This window comes from Gekko japonicus, unplaced genomic scaffold, assembly GCF_001447785.1.
Source record: "Gekko japonicus isolate JY-2015 unplaced genomic scaffold, Gekko_japonicus_V1.1 scaffold794, whole genome shotgun sequence".
Classification (NCBI taxonomy): Eukaryota; Metazoa; Chordata; class Lepidosauria; order Squamata; family Gekkonidae; genus Gekko; species Gekko japonicus.
This window is the reverse complement of record NW_015164692.1, coordinates 321,283-341,600: the sequence shown is the minus strand read 5'-3', so window position 1 is coordinate 341,600 and position 20,318 is coordinate 321,283. Positions and strand designations below refer to the sequence as shown.

The 20,318-nt window shown below is 45.4% G+C and overlaps 1 protein-coding gene across 1 annotated transcript in view; it reads right to left on the bottom strand.

Annotated features, from left to right (window-relative positions):
- ITFG1 (integrin alpha FG-GAP repeat containing 1) overlaps positions 1–20,318 on the bottom strand; it is a 166,103-nt gene that overhangs the window by 103,807 nt on the left and 41,978 nt on the right. The window contains 1 exon segment of the mRNA XM_015409414.1: positions 14,894–14,978. Within this exon segment, the coding sequence (XP_015264900.1) occupies positions 14,894–14,978 (85 nt within the window).

Sequence of the window (20,318 nt, the reverse complement as noted above, 5' to 3'; positions counted from 1 at the left end):
GTGGTGCTCATCTCCGTTTCAAAGCCGAAGAGCCAGCGCGGTCCGAAGACATTTCCGTGGTCATGTGGCCAGCATGACTAAACACCAAGGCGCACAGAACGCTGTTACCTTCCCACCGAAGCGGTACCTATTTATCTACTTGCAATTTCTTGCTTTCGAACTGCTAGGTTGGCAGGAGCTGGAACTAGAGACGGGAGCTCACTCCGTCATGCGGCACACTCAGGTCTTGAACTGCTGAATGACCGACCTTTCACAGCCTGCAGTTCAGCGTCTTAACCACTTGAGCCACTGCAGCTCCACATACTATCTCAATGCAAATTCAAATATGCTTGGATGTTGTGACGCAGACGCTGAGGGTAAAGAGAGTTCTGTTTAAACATTCGCGCTTTAGATTCTAAAAAGCAATTCACCATGGTGTTTGTCTTTCAAATGCATAAAGGTAAATTGTGCCGTCAAGTCGTAACCGACTCATAGCAACCCCATAAAGTTCTACCTCATGGGACTTTTGAGGCAGCAGTGGCAGCGGAGATTGGATTTATACCCCGCCCTTCACTACCCGAAGGAGTCTCAGAGCGGTTTGCAATCCCTTTCCCTTCCCCTCCCCACAACAGACACCCTGTGAGGTAAAAGAAGAAGAGAAGAGATTGGATTTATACCCCGCCCTTCACTACCCAAAGGTGCCTCAGAGCAGCTTACAAACTCCTTTCCCTTCCCCTCCCCACAACAGACACCCTGTGAGGTAAAAGAAGAAGAGAAGAGATTGGATTTTTACCCCGCCCTTCACTACCCAAAGGTGCCTCAGAGCGGCTTACAAACTCCTTTCCCTTCCCCTCCCCACAACAGATACCCTGTGAGGCAAAGGAAGAAGAAGAGATTGGATTTATACCCTGCCCTTCACTACCCAAAGGTGTCTCAGAGCAGCTCACAATCTCCTTTCCCTTCCCCTCCCCACAACAGACACCCTGTGAGGTAGGTGGGGCTGAGAGAGATCTTTCCAGAACCGCTCCTGAGAGAACAGCTCTGAGAGAATTTATGACTGACCCAAGGTCACCCAGCTGGCTTCATGTGGATGGGTGGGGAATCAAACCTGGTTCTCCCAGATTGGACATCTCCCTTCCAAGTTCGCACCCTGCTTAGTTTGCAAGATCTGACGAGATCAGGGTATACGGATACAGCCACTGATGGTAAAACAGACTGCAAAGGTTTTTTCCCCCCTCAGCTTCTGAGTTTATAAGCAGGGCCAGATTCATGGCTGTTGTGAGGTCCGCATGCTAACTAAACAACTGTCAAAGGATGTTGCCTATCCTGCAGAGATCACTTCTAGATGAGATGAACTTCAAGTTTAAATTGGATTCTTGTGAACATTCGGAGTATTCTTAGCCTGACAGCATGCATGATTATCTCTACTTTTAAAATAAATTTAAACAAAACCTAAAATGAAGAAAATTAAAAAGGGCAGAGCTGGCATTTGAATCTCTGGAAAACATAATTTGAATATTCAGTTTTTATCAGTGACTCAAGAAAGCGCTATTTTAGCCCATGTTTAGAATTTGATGACGATCAACCTCAGCTAGGGGACAGACAGACAGACAGAGACAGAGAGAGAGAGAGAGAGAGAGAGAGAGAGAGACAGAGAGACAGAGAGAGACAGAGACAGAGAGAGACAGAGAGAGACAGAGAGAGACAGAGAGAGACAGAAAGAGACAGAGAGAGAGAGAGAGAGAGAGAGAGAGCGAGAGAGAGACAGAGAGAGAGTGAGAGAGAGAGACAGAGAGAGAGAGACAGAGAGAGAGAGAGACAGAGAGAGACAGAGACAGAGAGAGACAGAGAGAGACAGAGAGAGAGAGACAGAGAGAGACAGAGAGAGAGACAGAGAGAGAGACACCCTGTGAGGTAGGTGGAGCTGTATGTGGAGGATTGGGGAATCAAAGCCGGCTCTCCCAGCTTAAAGGTAAAGGTTCCCTTGCTCGAAAGCCAGTCTAGGGTTGCGGTGCTCATCTCCGTTTCAAAGCCGAAGAGCCAGCGCTGTCTGAAGACGTTTCCGTGGTCATGTGGCCGGCATGACTAAACACCAAGGCACACGGAACGCTGTTTAGTTTGCACTATAAACAAACTGTTCCTCTACCTTTGATACAAGTTTCGCCCTTCCACGTAAAATACTACACTGGTGAAAGCGAAGAATACCTCGATGGAGTCAGTAGTAAGAACATACAAGATTTCGCTTATTCTTAAAAGATGCTTCCTGTGAAGCTGGAACTCGGATAGATCCTGTACCATTGTTCCATACGGAAGCTGGAGCTCGGCTAGATCCTGTACCATTGTTCCATACGGAGTTTCTAAATCCAATTTCAGGATGCAAACACCTCTCCCAGCAGTGCCGCCATCTCCACAAATCTGTGACAAGTTTATTAAATGGTTTTAATCAATCCAGCTCTACCCACTTCAGAAGAAAAGATGCTCTCCACCACCACGGCTTCCATACTCATTGGTGAGGGAGCAGTTCTCTGAAAAGGACTCACAGATGAAGATTGCCAATTTACTCGTTATGAATGCTCATACTTGTACTGAAGTGGCTGGAATAATATTTCCCAGGCTTTCTTGATACCATATAGCTGTACTATAGAACTAATTTTAATCAGAAAATTAAACGGATTAAGAGGCACATTTCGGCAGATGAACGGCACGGACTCTGTGAGATGAAAGCAAGGCAGGTTACGGACAACGAATGGCTTTAATTTGGAGGGAAGGAGCTGTGCGTTTGTGACCAATGTTTTTTGTTGTTGTTTTTAACAGTTTTATTTTACATTTTCTTGACCAATGTTCTTTGTGATGGAGGTTTTCCTTGCTGCCACTGAGTTGGCTTCTATATTGGACGCCCATGAAACTGAGGTTGCCCATAGCTGCGAAAAGTGCACATGGTCACCGTCAGTTTCTTGAAAGCCCCCCCCCAACCCTATGCACAGAGCAGCAGCAGCAAGGCCCAAAATACGTGTGACCAGTGTTCCCTCTAAGCTGAGTTATAGTGTGAGCCACCTCACAGTTCTTTAGCCTCCGGCTCACATGTTTGTCTCAGCTCAGGAAGGATGGCTCCGGAGCACATTAATTTATGCAGTAGCCGAATCGCTCGCTCACAACTTTAATGCCAGGAGCTCACAGAGTAGAATTTTTGCTCACAAGACTCCACAGCTTAAAGGGAGCATTACCTGTGACCTGCCGAATGGAATCCAGTCCACAAATCATACATGGTGAGCCACCACCCCACTGATCCTGGGAATAAGGAACTGCGTTCAGGTTAATTGCATTCAGGTGAAGAAGACACTAGATGTGGCTTCACAATCACAGATTCTTGGCTTTGTGGCTGAGAAGCTGGATGGACAAGCGCCTTCCCCCAACCCACTTATCAGAACAGCGGAAACAGAAAGAAGACAGTTCTCGTTAGTTTCCCAAAATCTAATGGGGCAACATATACCTTCTAGAGTAGATAATTCCACAGTCACGGGGCTGCCACCCAGGCAGCTCAGTCTCATGTTTAGCATTTAGCATGTCAAACTTTTCACATGAAGAGAACATGAACCTGAGCCTCTTCAGATAACCTGAACGTATGGACAGGCTCCTGGGGTCCATAAGTACATAACCCAGAACTGCTGAGTGCTTTAGAAGTCAGAACCAGCACCCTGAATCGGACCTGGAAGCAAACCAGGACATGGTGAAACTGAACCGTGCCCAGGGGAAGGTGTCAGTGCGGCTTAAGGTAAAGTGTGCTGTCGAGTTGCAGCCAACTCGTGGTGGAACTTCATGGGGCTTTCAAGGCAAGAGATGAGCAACGGTGGTTTTGCCGTTGCCCTCCTCTGCATAGCAACCCTGGTCTTTCTTGTTCCATCCAGGCACTAACCCTGCTTAGCTTCTCTGCTCTGACGAGGGCTGCACCAAAGTGGGCTTATGCCTGTCAGTAAGGGAAGCTGCATTCTGGACCAGCTGAACGCTTCCAAGAACACGTCCCTCTACGGCCTCCCTGAGGTTTTTGTCACCCATCCAATAATAGCTGGCTATTGTCCATCTGCTACCAACGGGGTCAGGGAACCTCTTGCAGCCAGCCAATTTCTGTTCTTGGGCTGTGACCATCATTTTAATGGATACTACTTCCCTCTATGGCCTCCCTGAGGTTTTTGTCACCCATCCAATAATAGCTGGCTATTGTCCATCTGCTACCAACGGGGTCAGGGAACCTCTTGCAGCCAGCCAATTTCTGTTCTTGGGCTGTGACCATCATTTTAATGTATATTATTGTGTTTGACTTCTTAATTATATTTATTGTATTGCTGATATGTTGTTACCCGCCCTGAGCTGCAGAGATGCACAATGGCAGCAGAGATGCATGTTTAAATGCGGATGTGCAGGGGTGGGCAAGGAGCCCAGGGGGAAGGAAGCCGCACGGCACAGCCCGACCTCATCAAATCTCAGAAGCTAAGCAGGGTCAGCCCTGGTGATAGGAGACCACCAAGAGAGACTGCAGAGGAAGGCAATAGCAAACCACCTTTGCTTCTCAGTGGCCATGAAAGCCCCTTGCTGAGGTTGCCATAAGTTGGCTGCAACTTGATGGCCCCACCGGTGGATCTCCTGATGGCACCTGGTATTTCTGGCCACTGTGTGACAGAGTGTTGGACTGGATGGGCCATTGGCTTGATCCAACATTGGCTTCTCTTATGTTCTTGCGTACACAGAAACACAAGGAGTGCAGGGACTTGATTCTCGTGGCTTCTGTCTCCTCTTCCAGTTTACGCCCCCCCCCCCAGCTCCTTCCTCCATAGCTGAGACACAATGCTAGAGGCACGATGTTTAACAGGAACAAAAACTCTTTGAGGGAAGGGCTATGAAGAGATCAGCAGGGAAGAAAGGTTCTATACCACTACTAGTGCTCCCTCTAAGCTGTGGAGTCTTGTGAACAAAAATTCTACTTTGTGAGCGACTGGCATTAAAGTTGTGAGCGAGTGTTTTGGCTGCTGCATAAATTAGTTTGCTCCGGAGCCATCCCTTCCTGAGCTAAGACAAAACAGTGTGAGCTGGAGGCTAAAAAACTGAGCTAGCTCACACTAAATCAGCTTAGAGGGAACACTGACCACTACCCCTCCATACTATTTTTGGTTGCTAAAAAGGGGCCTCACCACTTTCTTTCTCTCTGGACAGGGGCAGAACCCTGCTTAAACATGCACAGTCCTGCTGTCATCATGTCTAAAAAAGAACCTCACTTCCCAGTGAATACTGTCTGGGGAAATTACGTATTTTTATGGAAGTGTGGCACTGTCAGGTGAATAATAATTGTAGCACTGGGACATGTGCAGTTTTACTTCTGGCAGCTGAGGTTTTTTGCAGCAGGTTTATTAATTTTCCCTGTTCATAGCTGTAGCAATAATTTTCCAGCCTCTGATCTCGTACATCAGCTTAAGCTTTCCGTTCACCTCTAAAAGCCACAAGTGTTGTTACGATGCGAGTCAAGAAGTGTCAAAGTTACATATCTGAAATGCTTGTAAGCCGTTCTACCAAGGCTTGGAGCGGCTTACAATAGGTAGCTCTGAAACCACAACTATCGCAATGTCTTTTTCTCCAAAAGTAGAGTTCTCTGGGTATCTCAAAAGTTTTTAAAGACCACAGGTTGGATCCAAAAGTGCCATTCCACCAGCGGAACTGCAGCTACACTGGGGTACACTTGAACCTGCCTTATACAGACTCAGACCCTTGGCCCGTCAAAGTCAGTATTGTCTACTCAGACTGGAAGCAGCTCTTCAGGGCTGTCTCAGGCAGAGGAATTTCACATCACCTATTGCCCAGTCCTTTTAATTGGAGGTACCAGGGATTGAACCAGAGACCTTCTGCATGCCAAGCAGATACTCTGCCAGAGCAACAGCCCCTCCCCAACTGCATTTCTGTTGCTGGAGGAGCTTGACTTCTGCAAATTTACCCTCTCCACTACAGGCCACCCACCACCTTGACCTCTACAATGTATGGAACAGAGTGATAGGGGGAGGAACACTTTCTGCAGACTTTGCCAGGGCTTTATTTTTCTGTGGAAACTCTTCCGTTGCTAAAGATCCATTGTTTTATCAAGTACCATGGCTGCTACTGCCAATACAATATTAGGCAAACTTGGCAGTTTCAAAGTTGTAATTAATGTTTTCCAGGTGAGTACCCCTTGTATGTTTCATTAGCTTGTCAATTTGGGATGACAGCAATAAAACCACAAGTACAGACAATTATCCATTAAAAAATCAAGTTATGAACTCACCCTGATTGGCTATGCAGGCAGGTCAAACCGAATCCAAAGCCAAAGTTCATATTTTATCCTCTCACCAATCTGACATGGAATCAATGAGTAATGCGAGTGATGCTATGGAGAGTGACAGTAGCCCTATGCAGACATCCAGTCCACGTATTCATGCACCGCACGGGGAGGGGGGAGAACGGGCACGAGTGTCCTTGCCCGTGGCCCCCCCCCACTCCACATGGTTGCCGACTGGTCTGCACAGGCCAAACGTGCAGAGGAAGTTCCCTTGCACAGAACCTCTCCCTGTGATCAGCCACTTCCAAAGCCAGCATTGCTGATTGCAGGGAGGGGGGATATGCATGGGCACCTCCTCCGCTGAGTGATCACATGGAGAAGGGGGCGGGGCCAGCACACACATGCCCACTCTCCTTCCCCCATACAGTGGGGGGACATGCAGACAGGAGGCCTGCATCAAGGTAGTGAAACCAAGGCCCTGACCTGGATAGCCCAGGCAAGCCCAATCGCGGAAGCTAAGCAGGGTCGACTCTGGCAAGTGCTTGGATGGGAGACCTCCTTCGAATACCAGAGCTGGAAGGCGGGGGCAGGCTTTATTCAGCCACCTCTCTGAATATCCTCCAGGCCCCCAGTAGGGGTCAGTCACCAGAGGTCACCATGACTTCCAAGTGCACACACACTCACACGTGCATGCACACACATGCACATATAACACCCCCCCCAAAAGACAGTGAAACTGAGGGGTCCCAGTGAACGTCATAGCAGAAGGTTGAACTCTGTTGTGTTGGACAACTATATCCAAGGTATATTGTGTACATTCTTTGGATGTGCATTCAGTGCTGCTGTAGCCTTATGCCCCAGTGAACCTTCTGGTGACAGCATTTGATGTAACATTGAAATGAGATGGGAAGAGGGGCTGTGGCTCAGTGGCAGAGTATGTGCCTGGCATATGGGAGGTCCCAAGTTCGATCCTTGGCATCTCCAGTTAAAACGACGTGGCAACAGGTGAGATGAAAGACCTCTGCCTGAGATCCTGGAAAGCTGCTAACAATTCAAGTAGACAATATTTTGACTGACAAAGGGTCTGATTCAGTATAAAGCAGCTTCATGCATTCAAGAGCAAAACAGCAATGTTCCTGCGTGTATAACAACACCTTTGATCTGAGCGTGGATGGCTTTGCCTAGCGTTGACCAATGTCCAAAGAAAACCGGCCACCGCAGCTAGGTTAGCTGCTTGGCTGCAGCCCGCGTGATTCACAAATGCACAGAAAAGCACCAAGACACATAAAGAAAGAGCTTGCTAGAGAAGCCACATGTTAGACTTCAAGTGACCAGCACGGGCAAGCCTCGACAGAGCTGGGCTGCTGTGACAAGCTTAATTGGTGAGAAAAATTTAATTGGATCAGAGAATGAATGCAAGGCTACAAAACCATCAAAGGGAAGGAGGAAACACACTCGCCTGGCCCCCCTCTGCGTTTCAGCAGCCCCCAATAACTTACTACAGTTACACAACAGAAGGTATGAGATGCAGCGGAAGCAGCTGGAAACCATTCGCCAGGAGGCAACAGATAGCGGGGCTGAATTTGCGACGGGAAAACAATCGCCCTGTATTAAATGCATACACGGGGTGAACACACAACATGCCCTTGACTGTGCTATTAAACTCTTGTTAAGGAACATTTTCCTCTTTGCCGGGAGAAGTGTGCTGCGAGATACCATGAATGCTAATGAGACCGACTGCGAGCAAAGAAGAAAAACAGAAGCCTGGTTAAATTTAACTGAGGGTCTATTTTTTTTAAAAAAAAATCTGATCACAGTGATGTAAACATGCAAGGGAACAGGTTTTTGCTCTTTAAACGGAGCTGCTGCTGTACCTTCACATCTCCCGTCCTTGACACGAAGAATCCTTGTAAGGTATCACATACCTGCATTGTCTGCCTCGAAATTAACTCAGTTTGTTGGTGTAATTTTGTTATAATTTTAGAATCAGTAATCGTTAACTTTAGATTTAGCATTCAGCAACTGCATTTGTCTTTGTCGTTGAGAGATTTTGGAAGTTTTAATGGTAGGTTTCTTTGACTTTTTCCCCTTTCCTTTCCTTTCCTTTCCCTTTCCTTTTTTTCTTTTCTTATTTCTTAAGACTTTTAATCTTTGTTCAAATTCAATTAAAATTATATATACAAAACCAAAATTAACTCAGTGTAAATGTACAAAACTGGAACTGGGATTAGCAAATTCCCCTGGATTTAGCAGGACCTATTTATAAACTGGGACTCAACCCAGATTGAGGGCTGAATTTTTTATTATTTTTATTTATAGCACACTTTTCTCCTTGAACAGGGACCCAAATTGGCTTTTCATGTTGTTTCCCCCCTCCTCCAGTTAATCCGCACAACAACCACCTTCCAGGAAGACAGAGGCAGGAGGGTAGCCGTGTTGGTCTGAAGCAACAGAACAAAAAAGCTTTGAGTCCAGTGGCACCTTGAAGACCAACAAAGTTTAATTCTGGAGACAAGCAGGGCTTTTTTACCTGGAGTAACATGCTGGAACGGAGTTCCTCGAACCTCTTCGACAAAATTCTTTAAAAAATGTTTAAAAATCCATGAGTTTTCAGTACACAGACTGAAAACTTTATTTCCCTCTTGAGAGTTCCGGCGCCTCTTTCTTTTTTCTTTTTAAAGGCCCTGGGTACAGTGTTCCCTCTAAACTGAGTTAGTGTGAGATGGCTCACAGGTTTTTTTTTAGCCTCTGGCTCTCACACTTTTGTCTTAGCTCAGGAAGGATGGCTCCAGAGCAAATTAATTTAGGTAGTAGCCAAATTGCTCGCTCACAGCTTTAATGCCGGTAGCTCACAAAGTAGAACTTTTGCTCACAGGACTCCACAGCTTAGAGGGAGCATTGCCTGGGTATAAGCCTTCGTGTGCATGCTGTATCTGAAGAAGTGTGCGTGCAGACAAAAGCTTATACCCAGAACTAAACTTTTGTTGGTCTTAAAGGTGCCCCTGGACTCAAACTTTGTTTAGCAATAACCTAGTGAGGGTAGGTCAGGCTGAGAGATTGTGACGGGCCCAAGGTCCCCTGGCAGGCTTCCGTGGCTGAGTGTGGGATTCGAACCTGGCCATTCCAAGCCCTAATCCAGCACTCTAACCACTGCACCACACCATCTCTCTGGATATTTGGTCTCTCTTAATCTGGATATCGATGAGCTGCAGTGGCTCAAGTAGTTAAGACGCTGAACTGCAGGCTGTGGAAGGTCGGTAGTTCAGCAGTTCGAGACCAGGGTGCTGCATGACGGAGTGAGCTCCCGTCTCTAGTTCCAGCTCCTGCCAACCTAGCAGTTCGAAAGCAAGAAATTACAAGTAGATAAATAGGTACCACTTCGGTGGGAAGGTAACAGCGTTCCGTGCGCCTTGGTGTTTAGTCATGCCGGCCACATGACCACGGAAACGTCTTCGGACAGCGCTGGCTCTTCGGCTTGGAAACAGAGATGAGCACCGCAACCCTAGAGTCGGACTTGACTGGCTTTCGAGCAAGGGAAATCTTTACCTTTACTAATCTGGATATCACTATTTGGATGCAATGTTCAGCCTGACTTCGAGAAAACAAATTACTTCTGTGTTTCCTCTCAATCAAGCCAGGATGCTATAAATCCAGTGGGGCACCTCGGGAACATAACACTTTGAAACTGTTTCATCAAAGACTTATTCTCCTGATATCTTCGGGAACAGATATAGCACAGAAGTAGCCTGTCACCCGGAACCACACGTTCACACGAAATAGTTCGCAACTGTTGAGGAACACCATTGAAGTACGTGGTGTGAAATACTTCGACACAGAACAAGACGCCAGCCACCAAGTTCTCTCTTGAGGCAGGAGGATGAAGGACATGTGTGTATTTCGCTTATGTGTTTATACTCCTACTGGGCTTACGGCATCATTTTCCCCTTCCCCATTTTATCTGCGGAACAATTGTATGAAGTAGGTTAAGCTCTGAGAGAGTGACCGGCCCAAGGTCACCCAGCGAGCTTCCATGGCAGAGAAGAAGAAGAAGAGATTGGATTTATACTCTGCCTTTCACTACCCGAAGGAGTCTCAGAGCGGCTTACAATCCCTTTCCCTTCCCCTCCCCACAACAGACTCCCTGTGTAGTAGGTGGGGCTGAGAGAGCTCTCTAAAGAACTGCCCTTGACAGAACAGCTCTGAAAGATCTTATGACTGACCCAAGGTCACACCAGCAGCTGCATGTGGAAGAGTGGGGAATCAAACCCGCTTTCCCCAGATTAGAGTCCACGCTTTTCACCACTATACCAAACTGGCAGGGATTCAAACCTGGCCCTCCCAAATCCGAATTCAACACTCTAGCCCACACCCACTTTTGCAAGTACCATCTATCTGAGTATCTGCCCAGCCTGAAAGGCTACTACAGACTTGGAACATTGTATGCTGCTGGGATCTAAGTATCCGAGTACTTGTGGCTGGCTGGCTAAGTATCAGAGACTGGAGCCACAAAGTGAGACATCTATGTAGCAATGTAAATGACATCCAAACAACTATGATGGGAAAAATCAGTGCCTGAGAGAATGCTGTTGTTGTGGGGAGCGCACTGTCAACCAAACAAGCACAACCGTTCGTTATGTTTTCTCTGTTCTCCCAATGTCATGATGGTTAATCGCAATGCACCGGTTGCTATAGCAAAAAATAATTACTCCCTCTGCCGTTGCTACTCTGCATCCTGTGCGGGGCTATCATTACTGTGAAGTCAGATCCTACTGTGTTGAACAGGCTGTTCATCTCTATTGGAAACACCAGAAGAATTACAAGGCTCTCACGTGGGTAGCCTTAATCAGTGGCAGGTTATGACCAAGCATGTGTATCGTAGGGCTTTAGAGATTCACATGCTTCACGTAGCATGGACTGGATTCCAGATAACTCGAGGCTGAATACAAAAATGGCACAAACTGAAAGGCATCTTTTGAGTCCACTCACTGGGCTGGATTTGGGGGAAGGGATTCCTATTGGAAGAATGGGAGTTTCTTACATTCCTCTATCTTGCTGCAGTATAAAGGGTTCTCCAAAATTCTGCTCCTGAAGATAGGGAACCCCCAAAGAACAGCGTGAGGGGTCAGTCTGCAGTGGGGAGGGGCGGGGAATCAGCAAAAATCTACTTGTGGAAATCTTCTGCTGGATTCAACTCATTATCTTGTTGTGACCATTACAACCATTCTGTATGGAGAGTGTTACCCCCATAGTGAAGACGGAGGGATGCCAAGGCTCAGAAAGCTCTTGTCTAAGGTGAGACATTAAGTTTGTGGCAGAAGCGAGATCTACACAGGAGACTGTTTGATAACTGAGTTCACTCCCATAGTCACCACACCAGTCAAAATGCTTCAGTCGCTTTCATTCCATGATGCCGCTTCCTGAAAGCAATTCACACTAGGCAACATTAGGTAACTATGCAACAAACCTAGATTGCAAAAAAAGCAAAATTCTGTAAACAAACCAAAATGTCAAAACAGTCACTGCAAAACTTTTACTGCCAATGTGTGATCTGTCTTTTCTTCCTGTAACCTGCTATTTCTGTGCTTATAATGAGACAAGAACTACAGCCAACAGTACCTCTGATCTGGTTTTTGTATACACAAATTATTTTGCGCTGTTCCACTAAAGGAGGAAAATACGTAAGAGCCTTCTGACAGAGCTCAATAGCATTTATTTCTAAAGAAGAATGGCATTGCTGTACATTAGAACCACAGGCTTTCGGATAGCGCACATTTACAACTGTGTTTCTGTTTGCAAAACACAAACAGGAAAACTCAGGCTGTGGAAGATGGCTGAAACAATACGTGATCTTGGCTACTTCTACAAAGTTCCGTTCAAAACTCTGCTGGGGAGGCACTGCGGCTCAGGCATAGAACACAGGCTTTTGCATACAGAAAATCTCAAACAGTGGTTCCCTAGCACATCTAGCTGTACTGCTCTCAGGTAGTACAAACGGTTCTTTCTTTCATCTAAAACTTCTGATAGCTGCTACCAGTGAGATTATACAGGACTCAGCTAGAAGGACTTGTGATTTGACACAATAGGTAAGTCTCACATGCTGTCTTTGTAGATAGAAAAATAGCTATAGTTTAGCATTTACAGCACAGAGATGGAATATGTGAACTGGGCACTTACAATGCAATCCTATGAACACTTCCCTAGAGTAAGCCCCACTGAGTAGACTGCAAACAGATTCTGAGTAGACCTGCTTAGGATCGCTGTGAGAATTTATCCCAAAGAAATATGGGAGAGGGAATTCAACAACAACAACAACAACGAAAAATCTTTCCTTCCGTTAGCTGAAGTTGTTGGGACTGAACTCATGTACCATTGTATTCCCCCCTTCTACATTTCCCGAATTCTAAGTTAAGCCATGGTTCCCTGAAACATGGCAGATTTCTAAAATTACAGTGCACCCTTTGGTGATATTATCCACTGCTGTTAGCTGTCACATTTGGCAAGATGAAATTCAACTCCAGATTACTTTTCTCCCTTACATCTTTCAAAATAAATGCATTTGACATATACTTTAGGCTTATTAGTATTCATGGCACTTTTCAATACCATCTGCTTTTGGGGAATCATTAACAACTTTCTACACCAGGATAATGTAAAAAATAAAGAGGCACGGACAAAAGACAGTTTTGAGCATTATGCATGTCTTCCCAAGGGAAAAACCTCGTGGGACTTGAAATAATACACTTCATGCAAATGTTTGTGTTGCGCTTAAATTATAATGAACATTTTAATTTAACCTCACTGTAAAAAAGCAATATATTTCCCCCCCCCCCAGTCTAATCAATATGTACTTTTTACTTTGGCTGGTGTCTGTGGACATTGAAGCCATTTTAACTATGTTTATAACAGACCATTATGTTACCCATGGGAGATAGTATTTAATTATAGTCAGGCAAATGGTAGGATTAGCATGCAATTTGCAGTACAGATGAATACTCAGAGGTTTTTGTGTACTTTGACCATGCTGATTCCAGATCTGAACAATGCCACATTGTCACCCAAGGGGAATGTATTTGGAAGATGTCACCCACAGCATCCAGTGGAACAAGAACACAGGAAGAGCCCTGCTGGATCAGACCAGGGGTCCATCTAGTCCAGCATCTCATCTTATACAGTTGCCGATCAGTTCTTCTGGAGGTCCAGCACCAGGCCAGAGAGGCCGAGGCCTTCCCCTGATGTTGCCTCCTGGTACTGGGATCAAGAGGTTTACTGCCTCTGCACCATGGCTAGTAGCCACTGACAGACCTATCCTCTGTGAAAGTAGAAACAACTTAGCAGCTGTAAGAGCTAGGGAAATGTGACTAAGTATAGCCATTTGGGCATGAGGAATTCAGTTTCTTCACACATGCGACATAGAAAGTCAATCTCTAAACCAGAATAAAATATACTGGACAAGGTGGGTAACAATATAAAAACCACTGGGTAAAAATAAACATCCTAAAAGTTCCAAAATTAGTAGTGGCCTTTTTGGCTTGAAATGATACTTCATGTAGTGTTGTTATTTTTTAACACTGAGCTGGCCAAAAAAAAAACTGCTTTAGGCTAGATTTGCATATAATTAAGAGTTCTCTTTATTCAGAAGCTTAGCGAAACAACTGGCAATTATAACCGCTAAGGATGCTGAGACGTTTCATCCATCTTTTTATAAGCTACTTTAATTAATTTAAATGTTTCTCGGGTACATCAGGCTTTATGGGCACTTTATCTGTTAAAATTTTTATAAATGAACGATCGGAGATTATAGAAGGAGGTTTTACAAAACAGAAGTACAGCAATGTCGGAATAGCCATGCTGGATCAGACCAACGCCCCACTAGTCCCCCACTGGTCCAGTTGTGGCCAGTCAAGAGAAAGAAGGAAGCCCTTCTAAAGGGCCAACAGAAAACAGTCCTCACCTACTGACTGCTGTCTAGCATCTAACAGGAAGGGGCATTTGGCCTCTAAGCCCTGATGCCCCACTGACCTGCTATCGCTTTTTTTGTGTGCCGTCAGGTCACAGACGACTTATGGCGACCCCGTGGAGCTTTCAAGGCAAGAGATGTTCAGAGGTGTTTCGCCACTGCCTGCCTCTGCGCCTTGGTGCTTAGTCATGCCAGCCACATGACCATGGAAATAACTTTGGACAGTGCTGGCTCTTCAACTTGGAAACGGAGACAAGCACCGCCCCCTAGTCGGATTTGACTGGCTTTTGAGCAAGGGAAACACTTTACCTTTACCTTTTCATGGGATCGTAGTTGTTTCTGCTAAAGGTGAGTCAAAATAATCCCACTTTGCACCTTTTATGAAGGGAGGAGAGTGTAGGAGCCTTCCGGACTGTATCTGGGAGGCTGTTCCAAAGCCCAGCCAATGAAGATGAGCACACACAGGCTATAGCTGAACAGCCCTCCGGAATAGAGTGAGGCAACAGAAGTGAGGTGCCTGTTGGCCTTAGTTGGCACATGATATCATACGGGGAAAGGGGCTCCATTAGGCCATGAAAGGCTTTAATACTCTTAGCAGATGGAACAGATTTGGCCATATCCACATGTGTCAAATGTTTTGAATTGAGAGAACAGAACCTTACCAAAATCTGCAAACACTGATTGTCCAACAGTCTTCACATCTGGGGGTTTGTAGTCAGTGTGTGGAACTCTGGAAAAATTTCCCTCCTGTCGGGAATAAACATATTTTTTTAAAAAAATTAATCCAAACAAACTGCAAAAAGAGAAAAAACTACATATAAAAAATACCGTAAACTGATATTTTCAAAAGTTGATATTAGGGGTGTGCAGGGGGAAAAATCATTTTTTCCCCGGATTCGGGTATAATAAAGCACAGGGGATCTGATTCGGTATGCCGAGTACCTGAAAAATGCCGGAAAAGTTTTTCCCGGGTTTTTTGTCGGTTCGGCTTCACCGAATGCACACCCCTAGTCGATATCTGAGTCTCAACTTTGAGAACTCTTTTGCAATTAACGTTTTATTTGTAGGACAGTTATGCTTTTTAAAAATTGGGAATAAGCGATTGCACCCAGGCAGTTCCATTGCAGGAGCCCTTTAGCGCTATACAAATGCAGCCCGGGCAATCGTGAGATTTGAGAACCAGACACGATAACTACTGCTAAGACTGAAGACTCAAATACTGGCCTTGGCATTCTGGTCTGTTTATTACTGATTGTGAATAATTAAGACTCTTTTTCAAGGTTGCCCTGAGTTTCCAGTAGTGCCTCAGTATTTGAGACGGATAGGGTTGCCAACCTCCAGGTGGTTCAAGCCACAAATGGGCCACAGTGATTAACCAGAGGTACACCCCACAAAAGCTCACTGTGAAAAAAATTGATTCGATTACAGTTACAGTCCACAAACTTGCTTCTTTTGTTCCTTTATTTTACGTTATGCAATGCTGCTGCTGCTTCCAAACAGCTTCCAAACACCAAACAACGACGGATTTCCTAGGTAAGTATTCTGTTTCCCCTAATGCTTCGTCAGGTCGCTTTTTTATGCATGGAGCTGTTTTACAAATAAATTATAATATAGTTACAACTCATATTCATTCATAGCACGCGCACGCCACCAGCACATCACAGGAAGTGATATGCTACATCGCTCACGTTGGGGGCGTGGCCCAGATCGTTGGGGCGGAAACCATATGGTTTCCCCCCCCGACGATTTGGGCCACGCCCCCAACGTGCCCTACATCCTGCATCACTTCCGGTGACGTTCTCGCGCGCACATCCGCGGCCAGCTCCCGGACCGAGCAAAGGCTCCCCTGCCAGTGAGTAAATAAGATTTGGCAACCCTATTCATTCATTCTTTTTCAGGTGTGAGCAGTCAAGGCCATGCTTACCCCCATGCTCTTCGCCTCCTACTCTGAATTAATCTTGTGTTTCCCTTCGGCATCTGCTGGCTCTCGTTCCTTACTATACAGCTAAATTTCTATGCAATAAATATCCTAGGGTCCCAGTAATGTATTCTTTGCCAAAGGTACACAAAGAGGGCAGAAGCAGCAGCAGCACTGCATGGTTGTTTGGAAGTTGTTTGGAAGCAGTAGCAGCACTGCATGACATAAAATAAAGGAACAAAGGAAGAAGCAAGTTTGTGGACTGCAACTTTCATAGAATCAATTTTTTTCACAGTGAACTTTGGTGGGGTGAAACTCCAGGTGGTAGCTGGAGAGCTCCTGCTATTGCAGCTGATGTCCAGGTGACAGAGATCAGTTCACCTGGAGAAAATGGCCGCTTTGGAAGGTGGACTCAGTGGCATTCTATCCTATTGAAGCCCCTCCCCTCCCTAAACCCCACCCTTTTCAGGCTCCACCCCCAAAATCTCCAGGTATTTCCCAACCCAGAGCTGGGAACCGTACAGACTGATGAAATGCACATACACGCACTGATATGTATCAATTTTCCCCCCATTGCAGCAGCATTTCTGTTTGAGGAAGAAGAAACAGGGATCTCCCCAAATTTCCCCCTACATTACAGGCCCACATTATATGATATGATATGATATGATATGATATGATATGGTATATAATGGCCAAAGTATAAAGCCAACAGTCGTGATAGTGTGACCCACAAATCAAACTAAGACGTATAAAGAATGCTATCTATGCTATTCTTTATAAGTCTTAATGACTTTATACTTGTTTACTGATTGGGCCGTGTTTGTCCAGATTTATCATATAATGGCCAAAGGCCATTACAATCGATCACAAGGTGATAAAACATCGATCATAAATAACATTATCAAAATAACCAAGTCTAGAAGTAGTTATTTTAAAACTTTTCACCCTTCAAATACAACTTTCATTCATCTTTTCATAGCCGCCAACGCAAACAATGAGTCGGTATCTGAGAGAAGGAAAATCAACTTCTCTGCTTTCAAGGAACGTTTAAGCCCCTTTAAGAATGCTGCAAGAAATCTGGTTCACGGTTCTGTATCTCAAAGTCAACACAATGCAACCCAAAAGGTTCATAATGTGAACAATCCATTCTTACAAGATGGTTGTTTGAGGAGCTTTGGCATTGAGCCACGGGAGTGCTACGCTTCCCAGATGTGCTGGTGAGATCGTGCCCGGAAACTCCGGCTGTTTTCCGTCTCACTTGTGTGGCTTCTGTTACGTGTGACCGCAGCCATTAAGACGTATAAAGAATGCTATCTATGCTATTCTTTATAAGTCTTAATGACTTTATACTTGTTTACTGATTGGGCCGTGTTTGTCCAGATTTATCATATAATGGCCAAAGGCCATTACAATCGATCACAAGGTGATAAAACATCGATCATAAATAACATTATCAAAATAACCAAGTCTAGAAGTAGTTATTTTAAAACTTTTCACCCTTCAAATACAACTTTCATTCATCTTTTCATAGCCGCCAACGCAAACAATGAGTCGGTATCTGAGAGAAGGAAAATCAACTTCTCTGCTTTCAAGGAATGTTTAAGCCCCTTTAAGAATGCTGCAAGAAATCTGGTTCACGGTTCTGTATCTCAAAGTCAACACAATGCAACCCAAAAGGTTCATAATGTGAACAATCCATTCTTACAAGATGGTTGTTTGAGGAGCTTTGGCAAACACTCTGGGATTTTAAACTCTAGTCTCCCATTAATGCAGAGTGTGTTTCCATGTATTTTTCAATCACGTGGAAATCACCAGAACTGACAAAACTGAGTTGTCTCTTCTGAACACTTGAATTCCTGTGATGCCGCGAGTTCGTCAAGGACACAAGTTTATTTTAGTTTCTGAAAAGCCACTTCAAGTACCAGTATTGAGGAAAGCTACTCATTTATTTTTTTTCATTTGCACCCTGCCTTTCCACCATGAGGTCTCCAAAACAATTTCTGTCTCAAAAACATTATTTTAACCATCCAACACCCTCCCAGGACACTTTTATCCTTACCATGGGATATGGATCTGCTATGGCCCATCTATCCCACATCTAAAAGCCAATGCATACATCTCCATTTCATAACAGATTTAAGGACCCCCCCACACACACACATTATCCTCTATGCTTCAAATTCACCATTCCCAGATACACCTGCGTGAGCTGGTGCAGTTGGTTGCTTCACGGTGGTGTTTCCCAGAACGCTGTTTGTCCCTGGAGATTATGGAATAATTTTAATGTCTCAGGGGCCAAAGCAGGCCTGTCCCCATTTCAGGTGTCTTCTGTTGGCAGGACAAGAAGGGCAGTGGCTCGGTTGGCGCATCCCTTATTCCTTTCCCCCCTGGGCATTAGAGAGCATAGAAGGGTTCCCCGGATTTAGTCAAGTATCAATATGTACTCACAAGCAACTGGGTATCCAAAAAGCCATTTGCTAGCAGCCTGCACCCCTAGCCTTCTGGGAGGGGGGTACTTGGTAACCAATGCTCCCTCTAAGCTGTGGAGTCTTGTGAGCAAATATTCTACTTTGTGAGCTACTGGCATTAAAGTTGTGAGCGAGAGATTTGGCTGCTGCATCAATTAGTTTGCTCTGGAGCCATCCTTCCTGAGCCGAGACAAAAATGGGTGAGCCGGAGGCTAAAAAACTGTGGGCTAGCTCACACTAACTCAGCTTGGGGGGGGCACATCCTGCTCCTGAATCCTCATATGTGCCAAGGTTAAGGTCTGGAAAAGCCCAGCTTCTCGTCCCCCAGCTTCCTTTGTGTCAGGTAGTTTGAGGGAGAGGTTGGATTTCATTTGCTAGAGAGCTAAGAAATCACACAATGTGACTCTGCATTTTCTCATCTTCTCTGGACCTTGGCACAAACAGAGAAACAGCAGCTTCACAAGACATCCACGTACGTCAGAGTAGTTCACGGAAGGGAGAGGGCTGGTGGGGAATATGAAGAGATGCTGGACAGCCTCTGTGCCTGGACCCTCGCAGGCAACTCGAAATTAGGGACAAAAAGAGGCAACCTGGGTGCATCCTACGCTGTTTCCTGATCGCTGCAGCTCAACGATTTCAAGTGAATCAAAAACAATCTGAGGCAGTTGTGAGCATGTCTTGTGGTGCCCCCTCCCCTGAACATATTCAGGTTTTACTGGAAAGCAATAGTGCATTTTAAGAACATCTGTTGTGGGTGGTTTTTTAAAAAATATATATTTTGCAGTAACAGTGTTACCCAACACCACCCAATTAGCTATTCCTTTTTAGCAAAGGGATTTGTGACTTTGAATTGCAGACCAAGCTCTTGGCCAGAGTGCAAAATCAACAAACTGGCCAGAAATAATTTAGGAGCTTCTCAGGAATACCTGCATCAAACGAGTGAAGAAGAAGCGACCTCCAGAAATGGCCAATGCCCCAAAATGGATCACAGCTCCTTAAAAATGCTGTTCAAGCCTCCAGGCAGCTTTTCAACACTGCTAGACCAGGGGTCCCAAACATGGAACACACCAACACCTTTCTCGAAGCCCACCAAGTGTTCTAAAAATTGGGCGGGTCAAATGGGGCTTTTGGCAGGCGGGGCTTCTGTTTGGCCACTGGAGATTTTTAAAAACACTGCTTTGGCAGCAGCTGCCACTACAGCACAAGGTGTGTATGTTCATTTTAAAAGACATCCTGCTAAACAGAGCTTCTGCCTGCAACACTGAAGAGTTACTATTAGAGTCATGCATGATCTCACTCCTGGACATTTTGTGGTTGGCTCCACCTCCCGCAGCAGCCATTTTGTGGTTGCATCCATTAACCTGTACCAGAATTGCAAAGACAGCCATGGCCCATGGGCCCAAAAAGGCTGGGGACCCCTGTACTAGATCAACTGCTTCTTGGACAGCGGGATTCCTCTTGAAGTTTTATTCCCTTTGTGATCGGCTACAGCTCAAATTAGCTCAGTTTTGTGGTTTAGCTACTTGCCCTAGGCAAACGGTAGCTCCAAGCCTTCCTTACTTCAGCAGCACACCAAGTTGTGCTGAGATACCTCCTTGGGCATACTGCAGCTCATACAAGACGAAGAGGAACTGTACAGGAGGAAAATCTTGAAGAATCTTGTAACTGTCTCTTTCCATTTCTCCCATAACTCTTTCC